Below are 16,812 nucleotides of genomic sequence, written 5' to 3'. Positions count from 1 at the left end.
TTGCTGTGCACAAATTGGCTTCACATCCCCAGGTCACAAAAGTGACAGATGACAGCAGTAGTTTAAGAAATTGAGGTTATATCACAGAGGATTTGAGGACCTACGGAGGCTATTCTGCCCATAGTCCCATACTGGGGTAATGTGGCCTTTATGTTAATCTTACCTCCAAGTTCTCACTGCACATCCCTGCAGTTTACAGCCCTTCATGTGCTCAGCCACATACAGTATCTTCAAACATGAGGAGGGATTCAGCCTCACAACACTTAAACAAGCAATGCATTCCAAACCTATACCACTCACTGGTATCGGTTTTGGTATATTATTGTCACGCACCAAGATACAGTGAAACGCTTCTCTTGTATACTGTTTATACAGATCAAGTCATTACACAATGTATTGAGGTAGAAGGTAAAACAATAACTGGAATCAAAATCGGAATCAGAATCAGGTTTATTATCACCAGCATGTGATGTGAAATTTGTTAACTTAGCAACAGCAGTTCAATGCAATACATAATCTAGAAGAGAAAAAAAATTAAATAAAATAATAATAAATAAATAAATCGATTACAGTATATGTATATTGAATGGATTTTAAAACTTACAAAAAACAAAAATACTGTATATTAGAAAAAGTGAGGTAGTGCCCAAGGGTTGAATGTCCATTTAGGAATCTGATGGCAGAGGGGAAGAAGCTGTTCCTGAATCACTGAGTGTGTGCCTTCAGGCTTCTGTACCTCCTACCTGATGGTAACAGTGAGAAAAAGGGCATGCCCTGGGTGCTGGGGGTCCTTAATAATGGACACTGTCTTTCTGAGACACCGCTCCCTGAAGATGTCCTGGGTACTTTGTAGGCTAGTACCCAAGATAGAGCTGACTAGATTTACAACTTTTATTTCACATTATTATTTAAATTAAAAATTTACAGCTCTTTCGGTCCTGTGCAGCAGCCCCCATCCCCACCACAAACCAGAGACTGAAGCAGCCTGTCCGAATGCTCTCCACAATATATCTCTAGAAGTTTTTTGAGTGTACTTGTTGACACATCAAATCTTTTCAAACTCCTAATGAAATATAGCCACTGTCTTGCCTTCTTTATAAATACATCAATATGTTGGGACCAGGTTAGATCCTCGGAGAGCTTGACAGCCAGGAACTTGAAACTGCTCACTCTCTCCACTACTGATCCCTCTATGAGAATCAACGTACAACGAAGTGTAAAAACTACAGAGTAAGGGCAGTGCAATAAATAATCAAGTGCAAGATCCCAACAAGGTAGATTTTGAAGTTAAAAATCCAACTTATCCTACAGGAGGTCCATTCAGGAGTCTAATAGTGGGATAGAAGCTGTCTTTGAGCCTGGTGGTATGTGCTTTCAAGCTTTTGTATCTTCTGCCCAATGGGAAAGGGAAAAAGAGAGAATGTCTGAGGTGGGTGGGATCTTTGATTATGGCTGAGTAATGCACACAAAATACTGAGGAACTCAGCAGGGCAGGCAGCATCTATGGAGAGGAATAAACAATTGACATTCCTGATGAAGTGTCTCAGCCCGAGACGTTGACTGTTTATTTCTCTCCATAGGTGCTGCCTGACTTCCTCCTACTAAGTTCCTCCAGCACCTTGTGTATGTTAAAACTGAAATTGGTCCTTTTATGAGGAAATATGCCACACAATCTATGATATCTCTCTCTGTGGAGTATCTCTGCCTTCCTCACCCTTGCTCTGTCCTTCTGAGGTCACTTTGCTGGCCTATAGTACTATAGGCATCAGCTGCTGTCTTGTGCACAAACTGAGCTGTTCACTTGTCTGGTGGAGGCTGAGAGACCAAATGCCAAAAGACAGCTCAGACTTGGCAACCCCCACTGCCAAGCTCAGTTTGTGCCTCATTTGGCTTCTACAGTTGGCAGTAGAGGGGGTCAGGTGAATCTTGGAACCTTGGCTGTCTTTCTGCTCTCAGTTGGGGTTAATCACAGCTGTTCTCCTGATGAAAGCGGCCAACATTTTGAACCAGTTGTCCTTCCCGCCTGGCTCGGGAGCTGTGATCAGTAGCCAGATTCCTGCAGGAAACCGTTGTAGAACCATCTGGCCAGTTTCTGTTTTTGGATGGATGTCCTCTCATTCATAGGTCCTGGTGCTGAGAGCCAATAACTAACTGACTTACTCAGATATTTTATATAATCCAATATTTTGCCTTGTCCAGCAGACCACTTGGTTTGAGGGGAAAGTGTTCATGTACAGGATGTGGAACCAGAGCCTTTTTGTGCTTGTGACATAGACTTTAAGGGGAAATAAGGCAACAGAACTCTTGAGCTTTAATTTGTCCTTGAGAACAGCACTGAATGTGCACTAATCCAGGACCTGTACACGTTAAAGACCCCTCAGGAAGTAGAACATAGAACACAAACTCTTCAGTCCATGATGTGCCGACCTTTTAACCTACTCTGAGATCAATCTAATTCCTCCTTCCTAAATAGCCCTCCATTTATCTTTCATCCAAGCCCCTATCTAAGAACCTCTTAAATGTCCCTAATGTATCTGCCTTTACCACCACCCCTGGCAGGTCGTTCCACGCACCAACCTCACTCTGTGTTCAAAAAACACTACCTCTAACATCCCCTTACACTTTCCTCCAATCATTTTAAGACTATGTCCTCTCATATTTCCTATCCTGGGAAAAAGGTGCTGGCTGTCCACCTTATCTATGCCTCTTATCATCTTGTACACCTTTGTCAAGTCCCTTCTCATCCTCCTTCACACCAAACAGAAAACCCTAGCTCACTCAATCTTTCCTCATAAGACATGCCATCTAATCTAAGCAGCACCATGCTAAATCTCCTCTGCACCTTCTCTAAACCTTCCACATTCTTCCTATAACGAGGTGACTGGAACTGATCACAGTCATCCAAGTGTGGTGTAACCAGGATTTTATAGAGCTGCAATATTACCTCGCGATTCTTGAATTCAAACCCTAACTAATGAAGGTCAGTATGCCTTCTTAACCACCCTATCAATTTGCAAGGCAACTTGGACATGGACCCCAAGATCCTTCTGTTTCCCCACACTGCTAAGAATCCTGCTATTAGCTTTGTACTCTGCCTTCAAGTTTGAGTTTGTGGGAGGGAAGCATTAGATTGATCTTGGAGTAGGTTCAAAGATCAGCACAGCATATTGGGCCAAAGAGTTTGTATTGTACTGCACTCTTCTCTGTTCTATGTAATATTGTTCCATTGTACAGAGTGTTGGCAAGGCTACACATGGAGTACTGTACACAGTTTTGGTCCCCATAATCAACAAAAGATAGGCTAAAATAAAACACCATTCAAAGTTCAAAGTAAATTTATTATCAAAGCACATACATGTCACCATATACAACCCTGGATTTCTTGTGGGCATCCTCAGTAAATCCAAGAACCATAATAAGGTCAATGAAAGACCAAACCAACAGGGTGTACAGACAACCAATGTTCAAAAGGCAAAAACTATACAAATAAGAAATAGTAATAAAAAATGCAATATTTAGGAAAACTTGAAACATTTGAAGAACTACAGACAATAACATACTATGCAGCATTAACAGCAATGCTGTGCAATGGCTCCAAAATAAAGACACTCATTAATAGAAACTCAAAACTGAGTAATGGAATAAGAGCACTGAAATGGCAAAAGAGATTAAAGAACAAAATTGAAACCTTAAGAGCTTAATGAAGTATAAAATGGATTACCCGAGCAAGAAAGTTAAGAGAAAAGTTAAGGAAACACCAATGAAATTTAAGGTCCATACAAGATATGATCAAACTAACAAAATCATTGTAGAATTCATAGATACACTAAAACAGAAGCTTGGTGCATGTAAAGCCAGACTAACTAGATACATGAAATGCATCAGGCGAAGAAAACAGAATTATCAGTTCAGGAACAATGATAAAGCTTTATACAGGACGTTGAAACTAACACATCAGAATGTCACCAGCCCTAGCACAGAATTACCAACAAACACAAGAGATAATGAACTTTTGGTCTAATACCTGATCAAACAGGGTGACACACAATCAAGACACAAGCTGGAATAGGGAGGAAAAATAATGCACTCACACAATTGGACATGCAGACACCTTAATTTACATTGGATATGCTAAAAGCAGTTATAAAAAATACCCACAACTGGAAAAGTACAAGCAGTGATAATATTCATTATTATAGGTGCAAAAAATTAACTTGCCTTCATCCATACCTATAATACATATGAACAATTTTTTATAAATATTGAAAAATTGTAACATCATGCATCTCGCAGCTAATCATTACTCACTTAAGTAACCACAGTGCATTTAGAGAAGAGCAGAAAGGTGCTGTAAGAGAATGAAAGGCAGTAAAGAACAACTGATAATAGATTCTATAACTCTAATCAAGCCCAGCAGAAAACCAGAAATCTTTCATGTTGTTATAATGACTACAAAAAGCATTTGATTCTGTCCCACATTCATGGTTAATAGATGTTCTTAATAGTAAACTACGCCCAATACTTGTGAAATTTCTACAAAATCTGATGCAGCATTGGCATACTATAATCAACCTATCTATTAACAAACAAATAAGAACACCACTGTTATCAAAATAAATTAAGGCACTTTTCAGAGCCCACCATAGTTCTGTCTAGCTTTAAACCTGCTCTCTAATTTACTGAATGAAAATTTTGTATTAAATCAGAAACAACCAAATGAATTGTACTTTGACACATCTTCCATACATGGATGATTTGAAATTATATGCTCCTTCATCAGTAAAGCTGAAGCAATTCATTCAACTAGTAGAATTCTTTGCTAAAGATATAGACATGAACTTTGGACAAGGTAAGTGCAGAACATAAAGAAAGGTGCAATAGAGCTAATAGAATACAAAACAGTGCAGCCGGATACAATACAACCGATGGATGAACATGAAACATATAAGTATCTTGGATATCAACAAGCAAAGAAAATAGATCACAGTGTGATAAAGGGAACATTTTCAACAGAATTTCTTTAAGGCTTAAGAAAATCTGCCAAACAGAGCTCAATAGTAAAAATACAACAGAGGCAAATAAACACTTTCGCAATATCCATAATAACATATTCTTTTGGCACAATATCTCTGTCTGAAACTAATTTGGAAAATTTACAAAAACAAAATAACTGCCATGACAGATTTTAGAAAACAGCATGTACATTCGAACACACTTGGATTAACACTACCTAGGACAAAAGGAAGAAGAGGAATAACATGTAAAAAAAAATTACACAACAGTCAGATAAAACTTCTAAGGATTTACTTTCATCAACAAAAACAGGATTCAGCACTCCATGTGAGCATATGCAATTCTGATAAGGACACACCACTAAGCTTAAATGAAAGCACAACCCAGAAAAATGAAGAAATTATCATAGAAGAAACAGTTAAGCAATGAAAGAGTATGAGCCTCCATAGAAGACATCCCCATGAGCTGAGCGGACTAAATGTCGACAAGGAAGTGTCAAATGCCTAAGTCAGAGTTGGAGACCTCTTCCCAGAAACAGAAGGTTTCCTTGTGGCAATACAAGAACAGGTGGTTAACATAAAAAAGCATCAAAAATATATTATAAAACACCATCAAATTCAAGACGATAAATGAAAAAAATGCTGAGGGTAACCAGAAACAATCCAACACATTATAGGATTCTGCAGCAGTTTAACACAATCTGATTACTCACACAAGCACAATCAAGTGGCAAATACCATTCGTCAAAATCTTGCTTTAAAATACAAACTCACAAATGAAATCACACCTTGCTATAAATACAAGCCTGATCCAATTTTAGAGTCAGAGTCCTACAAATGATATTACGACTGATTGTGTTACAGACATGATAATCCATAATAACCATCCAAATATAATATTAGAGGAAAAGCAAGCAAGAACAACTTACTTAATAGATACAGTTTAGCCATTCCAAACGCACATAACATACCAAAATTAATAAGTGAAAAACACCAGAAAGATGCTGAATTAAAAGAGGAAATTGAAAGACTATGGAACATGAACAGGATATACATTGTCCCAATAGTAATATTTACAGCTGGTATCACCCCAAAGTCATTAAGCAAAAGCATTAAACAATTAGGCCTACACATCAATATAAATGTAAATCTCCAAAAAGCCACAATACTAAACACCACTAGAATAGTTCGAAAGATCCTAGCAACTTAGAAATGATTGTGCTTGGTTATGCTCATACCTCAGCTTTTACCAGCCTGAGCTGAGAAAAAGTAAAAATACAACAACAACAATAAATAAACAAACAAACAAATAGGTAAATAAGTAAACAATATCAAGGATATAAGATGAAGAGTACTTAAAAGTGAGTCCATAGGTTGTAGGAAAAGTTCAGTGATGGGGTTCAGTGAAGTTGAATGCAGTTACCCCCACTGGTTCAAGGGTCTGATGATTGAGGTGTAATAACTGTTCTTGAACCTGGTATTGTGAGTCCTGAGGCTCCTGAACCAGGCTTGCTTGAGGTAATGTCTGCCCAATTACTATCAGCATATAACCTGTAGCACCAGAGGTCCTAACACACTGGAGGACTCCTATACTATGATCAGAAATGCCTACCATTCCATGCCAGATCATATTTTAGGAAATCTGATCACTTGGCTTTCCTTCTACCTGCATACAGGCAGAGGATAAAGAGCAATACTCCAGGGATAATGACAACAAAGAGGTAGTCATGGGAGACAGAGGGGAAGCTGCGGGATTGCTTCTAATTTGTGGACTGGGGTATGCTGAAGGACTCATCAGAGGACCTGAATGAATACACCACGGTTGTCACAAGCTTTATAACAAACAGTCATGGATGAGTGTGTCCTCACAAAATCATTCAGAGTTTCCCCTAACCAGAAGCCCTGGATGAACCAGGAAATCTGCTAAGTCCAGATCAGATACATTCAGGTTTGATCACCTAGATACAAGAGGTCCAGGTGTGATCTCTGGAAAGCCATCTCACAGGCTAAGGCAATTTGGGACTAAATCTGAATCACTGGAGGATGCTTGACGGCTGTGGCAGGGCTTGAAAGGTTTGAAAGCTATCACCTCTTACAAAGTGAAATCAAGCAATGTAGGTGACAACGAGGCTTCACTTCCAGCACTATGGTCATTCACAAAATCATTCACTTGGTTAATTCATAGGATGAGGGGTTGTTTGATCATAAACTAATGAAGTTGGATCTGTATTCTTTGTCTAGGTGACTGAGAGGTGGTTATAGTCATGGCAGCATACAGCTGAGAAATGAGCTTATACTGCCCTTACAATGAAATCCAGACCCACCAGACATAGAAACATATAAAATCTACAGCACATTACAGGCCCTTCGGCCCATAATGTTCTGCCAACCATGTAACCTACTCTGAAAGCTGCCTCAAATTTCTATAGCCCTCTATTTTTTTAAGCTCCATGTACCTATCTAAGAGTCTCTTAAAAAGAGCCTATTGTATCCACCTCTACCACTGTCACTGACAGTGCATCCCACACATTCACCACTCTCTGTGTGAAAAACTTACCTCTGACATCCCCCTTGTATCTACTCCCCAGCACCTTAAACCTTGTCCCCTTGTGGCAACCATTTCAGCCCCGGGAAAAAGCCTCTGACTATCCACACAATCAATGCCTCTCATTATCTTGTACATCTCTATCAGGTCACCTCTCATCCTCCGCCACTCCTTGACTGGAATAATATTTTTTCATTCCCTTCCAATCAAAGTTCAAAGTAAGCTTATTAACAAAGTATGTACATGTCAACATATACTACCCTAAGTTTCATTTTATTGTGGGCATTCACAGTAGAACAAAGAAGTACAATAGAGCCAATGAAAAACTAGACAAAGAGTGACAACCACTGTGCAAAAGGAAACAAACTGTCGTCCGTGCCCGGCTGTCCTTGGAGAGGGAACATGCTGTCGCACTGGGCACATTGGGGGATTTCCATGAGCGGTGGCTCCCCCTGCAGTATATGGACTGTGTTATAGACAGTAGTAACCATATAGTAATATGAGTATGACTACTGTCTTGTGTCTATGTGTTATAAATAAACATTTTTAGCTTTGAACAAAAAAAAGGAAATAAGCTGTGCAAATACAAAAAATAATAATAAATAATACTGAGAACAAGTGTTGTAGAAACCTTGAAATTGTGTCCATAGATTGTGAAATCAATTCATTGTTGAGGTGAATAAAGTTTTTCTCACTGGATCATTCCACAAGTTGAACAGAAATCTATGCTTGCTTTTTGCAAGAGAATGGGATTGTATGGAATATTTCTCAAAGCTGCCAGCAATGATTAATTTAGAAGATTGATGTTGTTTTTCTCTGGATTTAGGTGTTCTAATGGGTTTGATCGGCACCGACAGGAGTGGCTGGACTATCACTGTATGGACGAGGTACAGTAAACATAATCTGAGGCCAAGTCAATAACCAGTTAGTAGCAAAGTAATAATTGGCAGCAGCAGACAAAAAACTGGAGGAGCTGAGTGGGCTGGGCAGCATTTTTTGATCAGTTAGGGATACAGCACATTAGCAGCCCCTTCTAGTCCAACAAGTCCGCTCCACCCTATTAGACCCATGTGACCAATTAACCACCACATAGCATAGCAGTTAGCAAAAACACCATTACAACTCAGGGTGTTCTGGAATGCAGAGTTCAATTCCTGTGTCGTCTGTAAGGCATGTTTTCCCCGTGACCACGTGGGTTTTCTCCGAGTGCTCTGGTTTCCTCCCACAGTCCAAAGACGTATCGGTTAATAGGTCATTGTAAGTCATTCCATGATTAGGCTAGGGTTAAATTGGGGGATTGCTGAGTGACATGGCTCAAAGGTCTGCAAGGGCCCATTCTGCACTGTATCTCAATAAATAAACACTTACTTGTAAGGATTTCACAGGCACATTGCACTGTATAAGTAGCATTCACAAGAAAAACATAAATTGAACATAATTCATGCACATATTTTACAATAAAACAAAATTAAAACAAAAAATACCGAAGTCCGTTTCACTGCAAAGTGGTCATGGTGTTGTTCAGATTTCTAGCATCTGCAGATTTTTTCTTGCTTATGGTTTTGCTAAACCAGGACCCATTAGTTAATGGTAGGTGTCCATAGCATAAAAAAGTTTGGAGCCTCTGTGCTGAACTGCAGTAATTCTTAGTATTAAAAATTCTGACAGGTCCTAGATTGGGGTTGAACAGTGTTACAAACACTGTCTTTTGACTTAGAGATCCACATTCAATCCACCATACACTGATAGCTCCCGATCTGTGACAAAACTTTCCATTTTAGTATGAAATAGTCATAAAGTTGCTAAACTGCAGTAATTAAGGTTGTGCTGGTTGGCTCAAGAACTGAATGGTTGAAGGAAAGTAGCTGTTCCTGAACCTGTTGGTGTGGGACTTCAAGCACATGTATCTCCTGCCTGATGGTTACTGTGAGAAGATGGCATGGCTGGAAGATGGGCATAATTGAGGTGTACCAGTGTACCGCACTATGTTGTCATTGTCAGGCCATCAATGGCATTTTAGCTGCAGGTCTTACACTGTAAACGTTAGGACTTGCTACTGAGCCTCTGTTTCAGTTCAATATTGCAGATCAAAGGAGTGTTCCTACTGCCTGAAACACCCAGTGAAGAATTGAACGTTAGCACAGAACATCTGCAGGGAATACTTTAGCCAGAGGGTGGTGAATCTATGGAATTCATTACCCCAGAAGGCTGTGGAGGCCAAGTCAATGGGTACTGTATATTTAAAGCAGAGGTTGATAGGTACTTCATTAATAAGGGTGTCAAAGGTTACGGGGAGAAGGCAGGAGAATGGGGTTGAGAGGGGCAGTAAATAAGACCATAGACCATAAGATATAGAAGCAGAATTAGGCCATTTGGCCCCTCGAGTATGCTCTGCCATTCAGTCATGGCTGATTCTTTTATTCCCCCCCTCAGCCCCACTCCCTGGCCTTCTCCCCATAACCTTCGATGGCATAGCCAATCAAGAACCTATCAAGTTTTGCCTCAAATACACCCAAGGACCTGGCCTCCACAGCTGCCTGTGGTAATAAATTCCACAAATTGACCACCTTCTGGCTAAAGAAATTTATCTGCATCTCTATTTTAAATGGACACCCCTCTATCCTGAGGCTGTGCCTTCTTGTCCTAGACTCTCCCACCATGGGAAACATCCTTTCCACATCTACCCTGTCTTGGCCTTTCAACATTTGAAAGGTTTCAATGAGATTCCCCCCTTGACCTTCTAAATTCCAGTGAGTACAGACCCAGAGCCATCAAAAGTTCTTCATATGATAACTCTTCCATTCCCGGAATCATCCTTGTGAACCTCCTCTGAACCTTCTCCAATGCCAGTACGTCTTTTGTTAGATGAGGAGCCCAAAACTGTCCACAATACTCAAGTTGAGGCCTCACCAGTGCCTCATAAAGCCTCAGCATCACATCCCTGTTCTTGTATTTTGGACCTCTTGAAATTAATTCTAACATTGCCTTTGTCTTCCTCATCACCGACTCTACCTGCAAGTTAGCCTTCAGCGTGTTCTGCACAAAGACTCCCAATTACCTCTGCATCTCAGATTTTTGGATTTTTTCCCTGTTTAGAAAATAGTCTGCATATTTAGTTATACCACCAAAGTGTATGACCATGCATTTTCCAACATTGTATTTCATTTGCCACTTTCTTGCCCATTCTCCTAATCTGTCTAAGTCCTTCTGCACCCTTCCTGTTTCCTCAACACTATCTGCCCCTCCACCAATCTTCATATCATCTGCAAACTTGGCAACAAAGCCATCTATTCCATCATCTAAATCATTGATATACAGCATAAAAGGAAACGGTCCCAACACCAACCCCTGTGGAACAACACTAGTCACTTGCAGCCAACCAGAAAAAAGTCCTTTTATTCCCCCTCACTGCCTTCTTCCAATCAGCCAATGCTCTAACCATGTTAGTAACTTTCCTGTAATACCATTGCCTCTTAACTTGGTAAGCAGCCTCATGTGTGGCACTTCATCAAAGGCCTTCTGGAAATCCAAATATACAACATCGACTACTTCCCCTTTATCTATCCTACTTGTAGTCTCCTCAAAGAATTCCAACAGGTTCATCAGGCAAGATTTATTCCTTAAGGAAACCATGCTGATTTTGCCCTATCATGTCCTGTGTCAGCAAATATTCCATAACCTCATTCTTAATAATTGACCCCAAAATCGTCCCAACCACTGAGATCAGGTTAACTGGTCTACAATTTCCTTTCTGCTGCTTTCCTCCTTTCTTAAAGAATGGAGTGACATTTGCAATTTTCCAGTCCTCTGGAAGCATGCCAGAGTCCAATAATTCTTGAAAGATCATTACTAGTGGCCCCACAATCTCTACTGCTACCTCTTTCAGAAACCTAGGGTGCAGTTCATCTGGTCTGGGAGACTTACGCATTTTAGGTCTTTCAGCTTTTATAGCACCTTCTCCCTTGCAATAGTAACTGCAACCATTTCTCTTCCCTCACACCCTTCAATGCCTGGCACACTGCTGGTGTCTTCTACAGTGAAGACTGATGCAAAATGCTTATTTATTTCATCTGCCATCTCCCTGTCCACTGTTATTATTTCTCCGGCCTCATTTTCTAGCAGTCCTATACCCGCTCTCATCTCTCTATTTCTATTCACCTTAATATTGTTTGCTAGCTTGCATTCATATTTCATCTTTTCCCTCCTAATGGTTAGAAACATAGAAAATCTACAGCATAATACAGGCCCTTCGGCCCACAAAGCTGTGCCAAACATGTCCTTACCTTAGAAATTACTTAGGGCTACCCATAGCCCTCTATTTTTCTGAGCTCCATGTACCTGTCCAGGAGTCTCTTAAAAGAATCTATCGTATCCGCCTCCACCACTATCACCGGCAGCCCATTCCACACACTCACCAATCTCAGTGTAAAAAACTTACCCCTGACATCTCCTCTGCACCTTAAAACTGTGCCCTGTCATGTTAGCCATCTCAGCTGTGGGAAGAAAGCCTCTGATTATCCACATGATCAATGCCTCTCGTCATCTTATACACCTCTATCAGGTCACCTCTCATCCTCCATCGCTCCAAGGAGAAAAGGCCAAGTTCACTCAACCTATTCTCATAAGACATGCTCCCTAACCCAGGCAACATCCTTGTAAATCTCCTCTGCACCCTTTTAATGGTTTCCACATCCTTCCTAGAGTGAGGTGACCAGAGCTGATCACAGTACTCCAAGTGAGGTCTGACCAGGGTCATATATAGCTGCAACATTTCCCCTCAGCTCTTAAACTCAATCCCATGACTGATGAAGGCCAATGCACCATATGCCTTCTTAACCACAGAGTCAACCTGCACAGCTGCTATGAGTGTCCTATGGACTCAGACCCCAAGATCCCTCTGATCCTCCACACTGCCAAGAGTCTTACCATTCATACTATATTCTCCCTCATATTTGACCTACCAAAATTAACCACCCCACACTTATCTGGGTTGAACTCCATCTGCCACTTCTCAGCCCAGTTTTGCATCCTATCGATGTCCCACTGTAACCTCTGACAGCCCTCCACACTATCCACAACACCTCCAACCTTTGTGTCATCAGCAAATTTACTAACCCATCCCACCACTTCCTCATCCAGGTCATTTATAAAAATCACGAAGAGTAGGGGTTCCAGAACAGACCCCTGAGGCATACCACTGGTCACTGACCTCCATGCAGAATATGACCCATCTACAACCACTCTCTGCCTTCTGTGGGCAAGCCAGTTCTGGAATCACAAAGCAATGTCCCCTTGGATCCCATGCCTCCTTACTTTCTCAATAAGCATTGCATGGGGTACCTTGTCAAATGCCTTGTTAAAATCCATATACACTACATCTACTACTCTATCTTCATCAATGTGTTAAGTCACATCCTCAGAAAATTCAATCAGGCTTGTAAGGCACGACCTGCCTTTCACAAAACCATGCTGACTATTCCTAATCATATTATGCCTCTCCAAATGTTCATAAATCCTGCCTCTCAGGATCTTCTCCATCAACTTACCAACCACTGAGGTAAGACTCACTGGTCTATAATTTCCTGGGCTATCTCTACTCCCTTTCTTGAATAAGGGAACAACATCATTATAAGGGAACAAGGGAATAAGGACATAAGCCGGGAGGATGTGGAATCGATATGGGTAGAGCTGCGTAACACTAAGGGGCAGAAAACGCTGGTGGGAGTTGTGTACAGGCCACCTAACAGTAGTAGTGAGGTCGGAGATGGTATTAAACAGGAAATTAGAAATGTGTGCAATAAAGGAACAGCAGTTATAATGGGTGACTTCAATCTACATGTAGATTGGGTGAACCAAATTGGTAAAGGTGCTGAGGAAGAGGATTTCTTGGAATGTATGCGGGATGGTTTTTTGAACCAACATGTCGAGGAACCAACTAGAGAGCAGGCTATTCTAGACTGGGTATTGAGCAATGAGGAAGGGTTAATTAGCAATCTTGTCGTGAGAGGCCCCTTGGGTAAGAGTGACCATAATATGGTGGAATTCTTCATTAAGATGGAGAGTGACATAGTTAATTTAGAAACAAAGGTTCTGAACTTAAAGAGGGGTAACTTTGAAGGTATGAGACGTGAATTAGCTAAGATAGACTGGCAAATGATACTTAAAGGATTGACGGTGGATATGCAATGGCAAGCATTTAAAGATTGCATGGATGAACTACGACAATTGTTCATCCCAGTTTGGCAAAAGAATAAATCAAGGAAGGTAGTGCACCCGTGGCTGACAAGAGAAATTAGGGATAGTATCAATTCCAAAGAAGAAGCATACAAATTAGCCAGAAAAAGTGGCTCACCTGAGGACTGGGAGAAATTCAGAGTTCAGCAGAGGAGGACAAAGGGCTTAATTAGGAAGTGGAAAAAAGATTATGAGAGAAAGCTGGGAGGGAACATAAAAACTGACTGTAAAAGCTTTTATAGATATGTGAAAAGGAAAAGACTGGTAAAGACAAATGTAGGTCCCCTACAGACAGAAACAGGTGAATTGATTATGGAGAGCAAGGACATGGCAGACCGATTGAATAATTACTTTGGTTCTGTCTTCACTAAGGAGGACATAAATAATCTTCCAGAAATAGTAGGGGACAGAGGGTCCAGTGAGATGGAGGAACTGAGGGAAATACATATTAGTAGGGAAGTGGTGTTAGGTAAATTGAAGGGATTAAAGACAGATAAATCCCAAGGGCCAGATGGTCTGCATCCCAGAGTGCTTAAGGAAGTAGCCCAAGAAATAGTGGATGCATTAGTGATAATTTTTCAAAACTCGTTAGATTCTGGACTAGTTCCTGAGGATTGAATGTAACCCCACTTTTTAAAAAAGGAAAGAGAGAGAAACCGGGAATTATAGACTGGTTAGCCTAACGTCGGTGGTGGGGAAACTGCTGGAGTCAGTTATCAAAGATGTGATAACAGCACATTTGGAAAGCGGTGAAATCATCGGACAAAGTCAGCATGGATTTGTGAAAGGAAAATCATGTCTGACGAATCTCATAGAATTTTTTGAGGATGTAACTAGTAGAGTGGATAGGAGAGAACCAGTGGATGTGGTATATTTGGATTTTCAAAAGGCTTTTGACAAGGTCCCACACAGGAGATTAGTGTGTAAACTTAAAGCACACGGTATTGGGGGTAAGGTATTGATGTGGATAGAGAATTGGTTGGCAGACAGGAAGCAAAGAGTGGGAATAAACGGGACCTTTTCAGAATGGCAGGCAGTGACTAGTGGGGTACCGCAAGGCTCAGTGCTGGGACCCCAGTTGTTTACAATATATATTAATGACTTAGATGAGGGAATTAAATGCAGCATCTCCAAGTTTGCGGATGACACGAAGCTGGGCGACAGTGTTAGCTGTGAGGAGGATGCTAAGAGGATGCAGGGTGACTTGGATAGGTTGGGTGAGTGGGCAAATTCATGGCAGATGCAATTTAATGTGGATAAATGTGAAGTTATCCACTTTGGTGGCAAAAATAGGAAAACAGATCATTATCTGAATGGTGGCCGATTAGGAAAAGGGGAGGTGCAACGAGACCTGGGTGTCATTATACACCAGTCATTGAAAGTGGGCATGCAGGTACAGCAGGCGGTGAAAAAGGCGAATGGTATGCTGGCATTTATAGCGAGAGGATTCAAGTACAGGAGCAGGGAGGTACTACTGCAGTTGTACAAGGCCTTGGTGAGACCACACCTGAAGTATTGTGTGCAGTTTTGGTCCCCTAATCTGAGGAAAGACATCCTTGCCATAGAGGGAGTACAAAGAAGGTTCACCAGATTGATTCCTGGGATGGCAGGACTTTCATATGAAGAAAGACTGGATGAACTGGGCTTGTACTCGTTGGAATTTAGAAGATTGAGGGGGGATCTGATTGAAACGTATAAAATCCTAAAGGGATTGGACAGGCTAGATGCAGGGGGATTGTTCCGGATGTTGGGGAAGTCCAGAATGAGGGGTCACAGTTTGAGGATAAGGGGGAAGCCTTTTAGGACTGAGATTAGGAAAAACTTCTTCACACAGAGAGTGATGAATCTGTGGAATTCTCTGCCACAGGAAACAGTTGAGGCCAGTTCATTGGCTATATTTAAGAGGGAGTTAGATATGGCCCTTGTGGCTACGGGGATCAGCGGGTATGGAGGGAAGGCTGGTGCGGGGTTCTGAGTTGGATGATCAGCCATGATCATAATAAATGGTGGTGCAGGCTCGAAGGGCCAAATGGCCTACTCCTGCACCTATTTTCTATGTTTCTATGTTTCTATCCACAACCTCCAATCCTTCAGAATCTCTCCCGTCCCCATTGATGATGCAAAGATCATCGCCAGAGGCTCAGTAACCTCCTCCCTCACCTCCCACAGTAGCCTGGGGTATACCTCATCCAGTCCCGGTGACTTATCCAACTTGATGCTTTCCAAAAGCTCCAGTACATCCTCTTTCTTAATATCTACATGCTTAGGCTTTTCAGTCCACTATAAGTCATCCCTACAATCGCCAATATCCTTGTCCGTAGTGAACACTGAAGCAAAGTACTCATGAAGTACTTCTGCTATCTCCTCTGATTCCATACACACTTTTCCACTGTCACACTTGATTGGTCCTATTCTCTCATGCCTTATTCTCTTGCTATTCGCATGCTTGTAGAAAGCCTTGGGGTTTTCCTTAATCCTGTCCACCAAGGCCTTCTCATGGCCCCTTCTGGCTCTCCTAATTTCTTTCTTAAGCCCTTTCCTGCTAGCCTTATAATCTTCTAGATCTTTATCATTACCTCAAAAGCTCTTCTTTTCTCCTTGACTAGATTTACAACAGCCTTTCTACACCACAGTTCCTGTACCTTACCATCCTTTCCCTGTCTCATTGGAACGTACCTATGTAGAACTCCACGCAAATATCCACTGAACATTTGCCACATTTCTTCCATACGGTTTCCTGAAAACATCTGTTTCCAATTTATGCTTCCAAGTTCCTCCCTGATAGCTTCGTATTTCCCCTTACGCCAATTAAACGCTTTCCTAACTTGTCTGTTCCTGCCCCTCTCCAATGCTATGGTAAAGCAGATAGAATTGTGATCACTATCTCCAAAATGCTCTCCCACTGAGAGATCTGACACCTGACCAGGTTCATTTCCCAATGCCAGATCAAGTACAGGCTCTCCTGCTGTAGGCTAATCTACATACTGTGTCAAGAAACCTTCTTGAATGCACCTAACAAAC

General features: G+C 41.3%; 1 protein-coding gene across 2 annotated transcripts in view; it reads left to right on the top strand.

Annotated features, from left to right (window-relative positions):
* LOC140191385 (plexin domain-containing protein 1-like) overlaps positions 1-16,812 on the top strand; it is a 618,167-nt gene that overhangs the window by 400,183 nt on the left and 201,172 nt on the right. For both annotated transcript variants that reach the window (XM_072248762.1, XM_072248761.1), the window contains exon 10: positions 8,384-8,444. In XM_072248762.1, the coding sequence (XP_072104863.1) occupies positions 8,384-8,444 (61 nt within the window). The remainder of the gene's footprint in view (positions 1-8,383; positions 8,445-16,812) is intronic.

The sequence above is a fragment of the Mobula birostris genome, chromosome X (assembly GCF_030028105.1).
Source record: "Mobula birostris isolate sMobBir1 chromosome X, sMobBir1.hap1, whole genome shotgun sequence".
NCBI classification, from domain to species: Eukaryota; Metazoa; Chordata; class Chondrichthyes; order Myliobatiformes; family Myliobatidae; genus Mobula; species Mobula birostris.
This window is presented reverse-complemented; position numbering and strand designations above follow the sequence as displayed.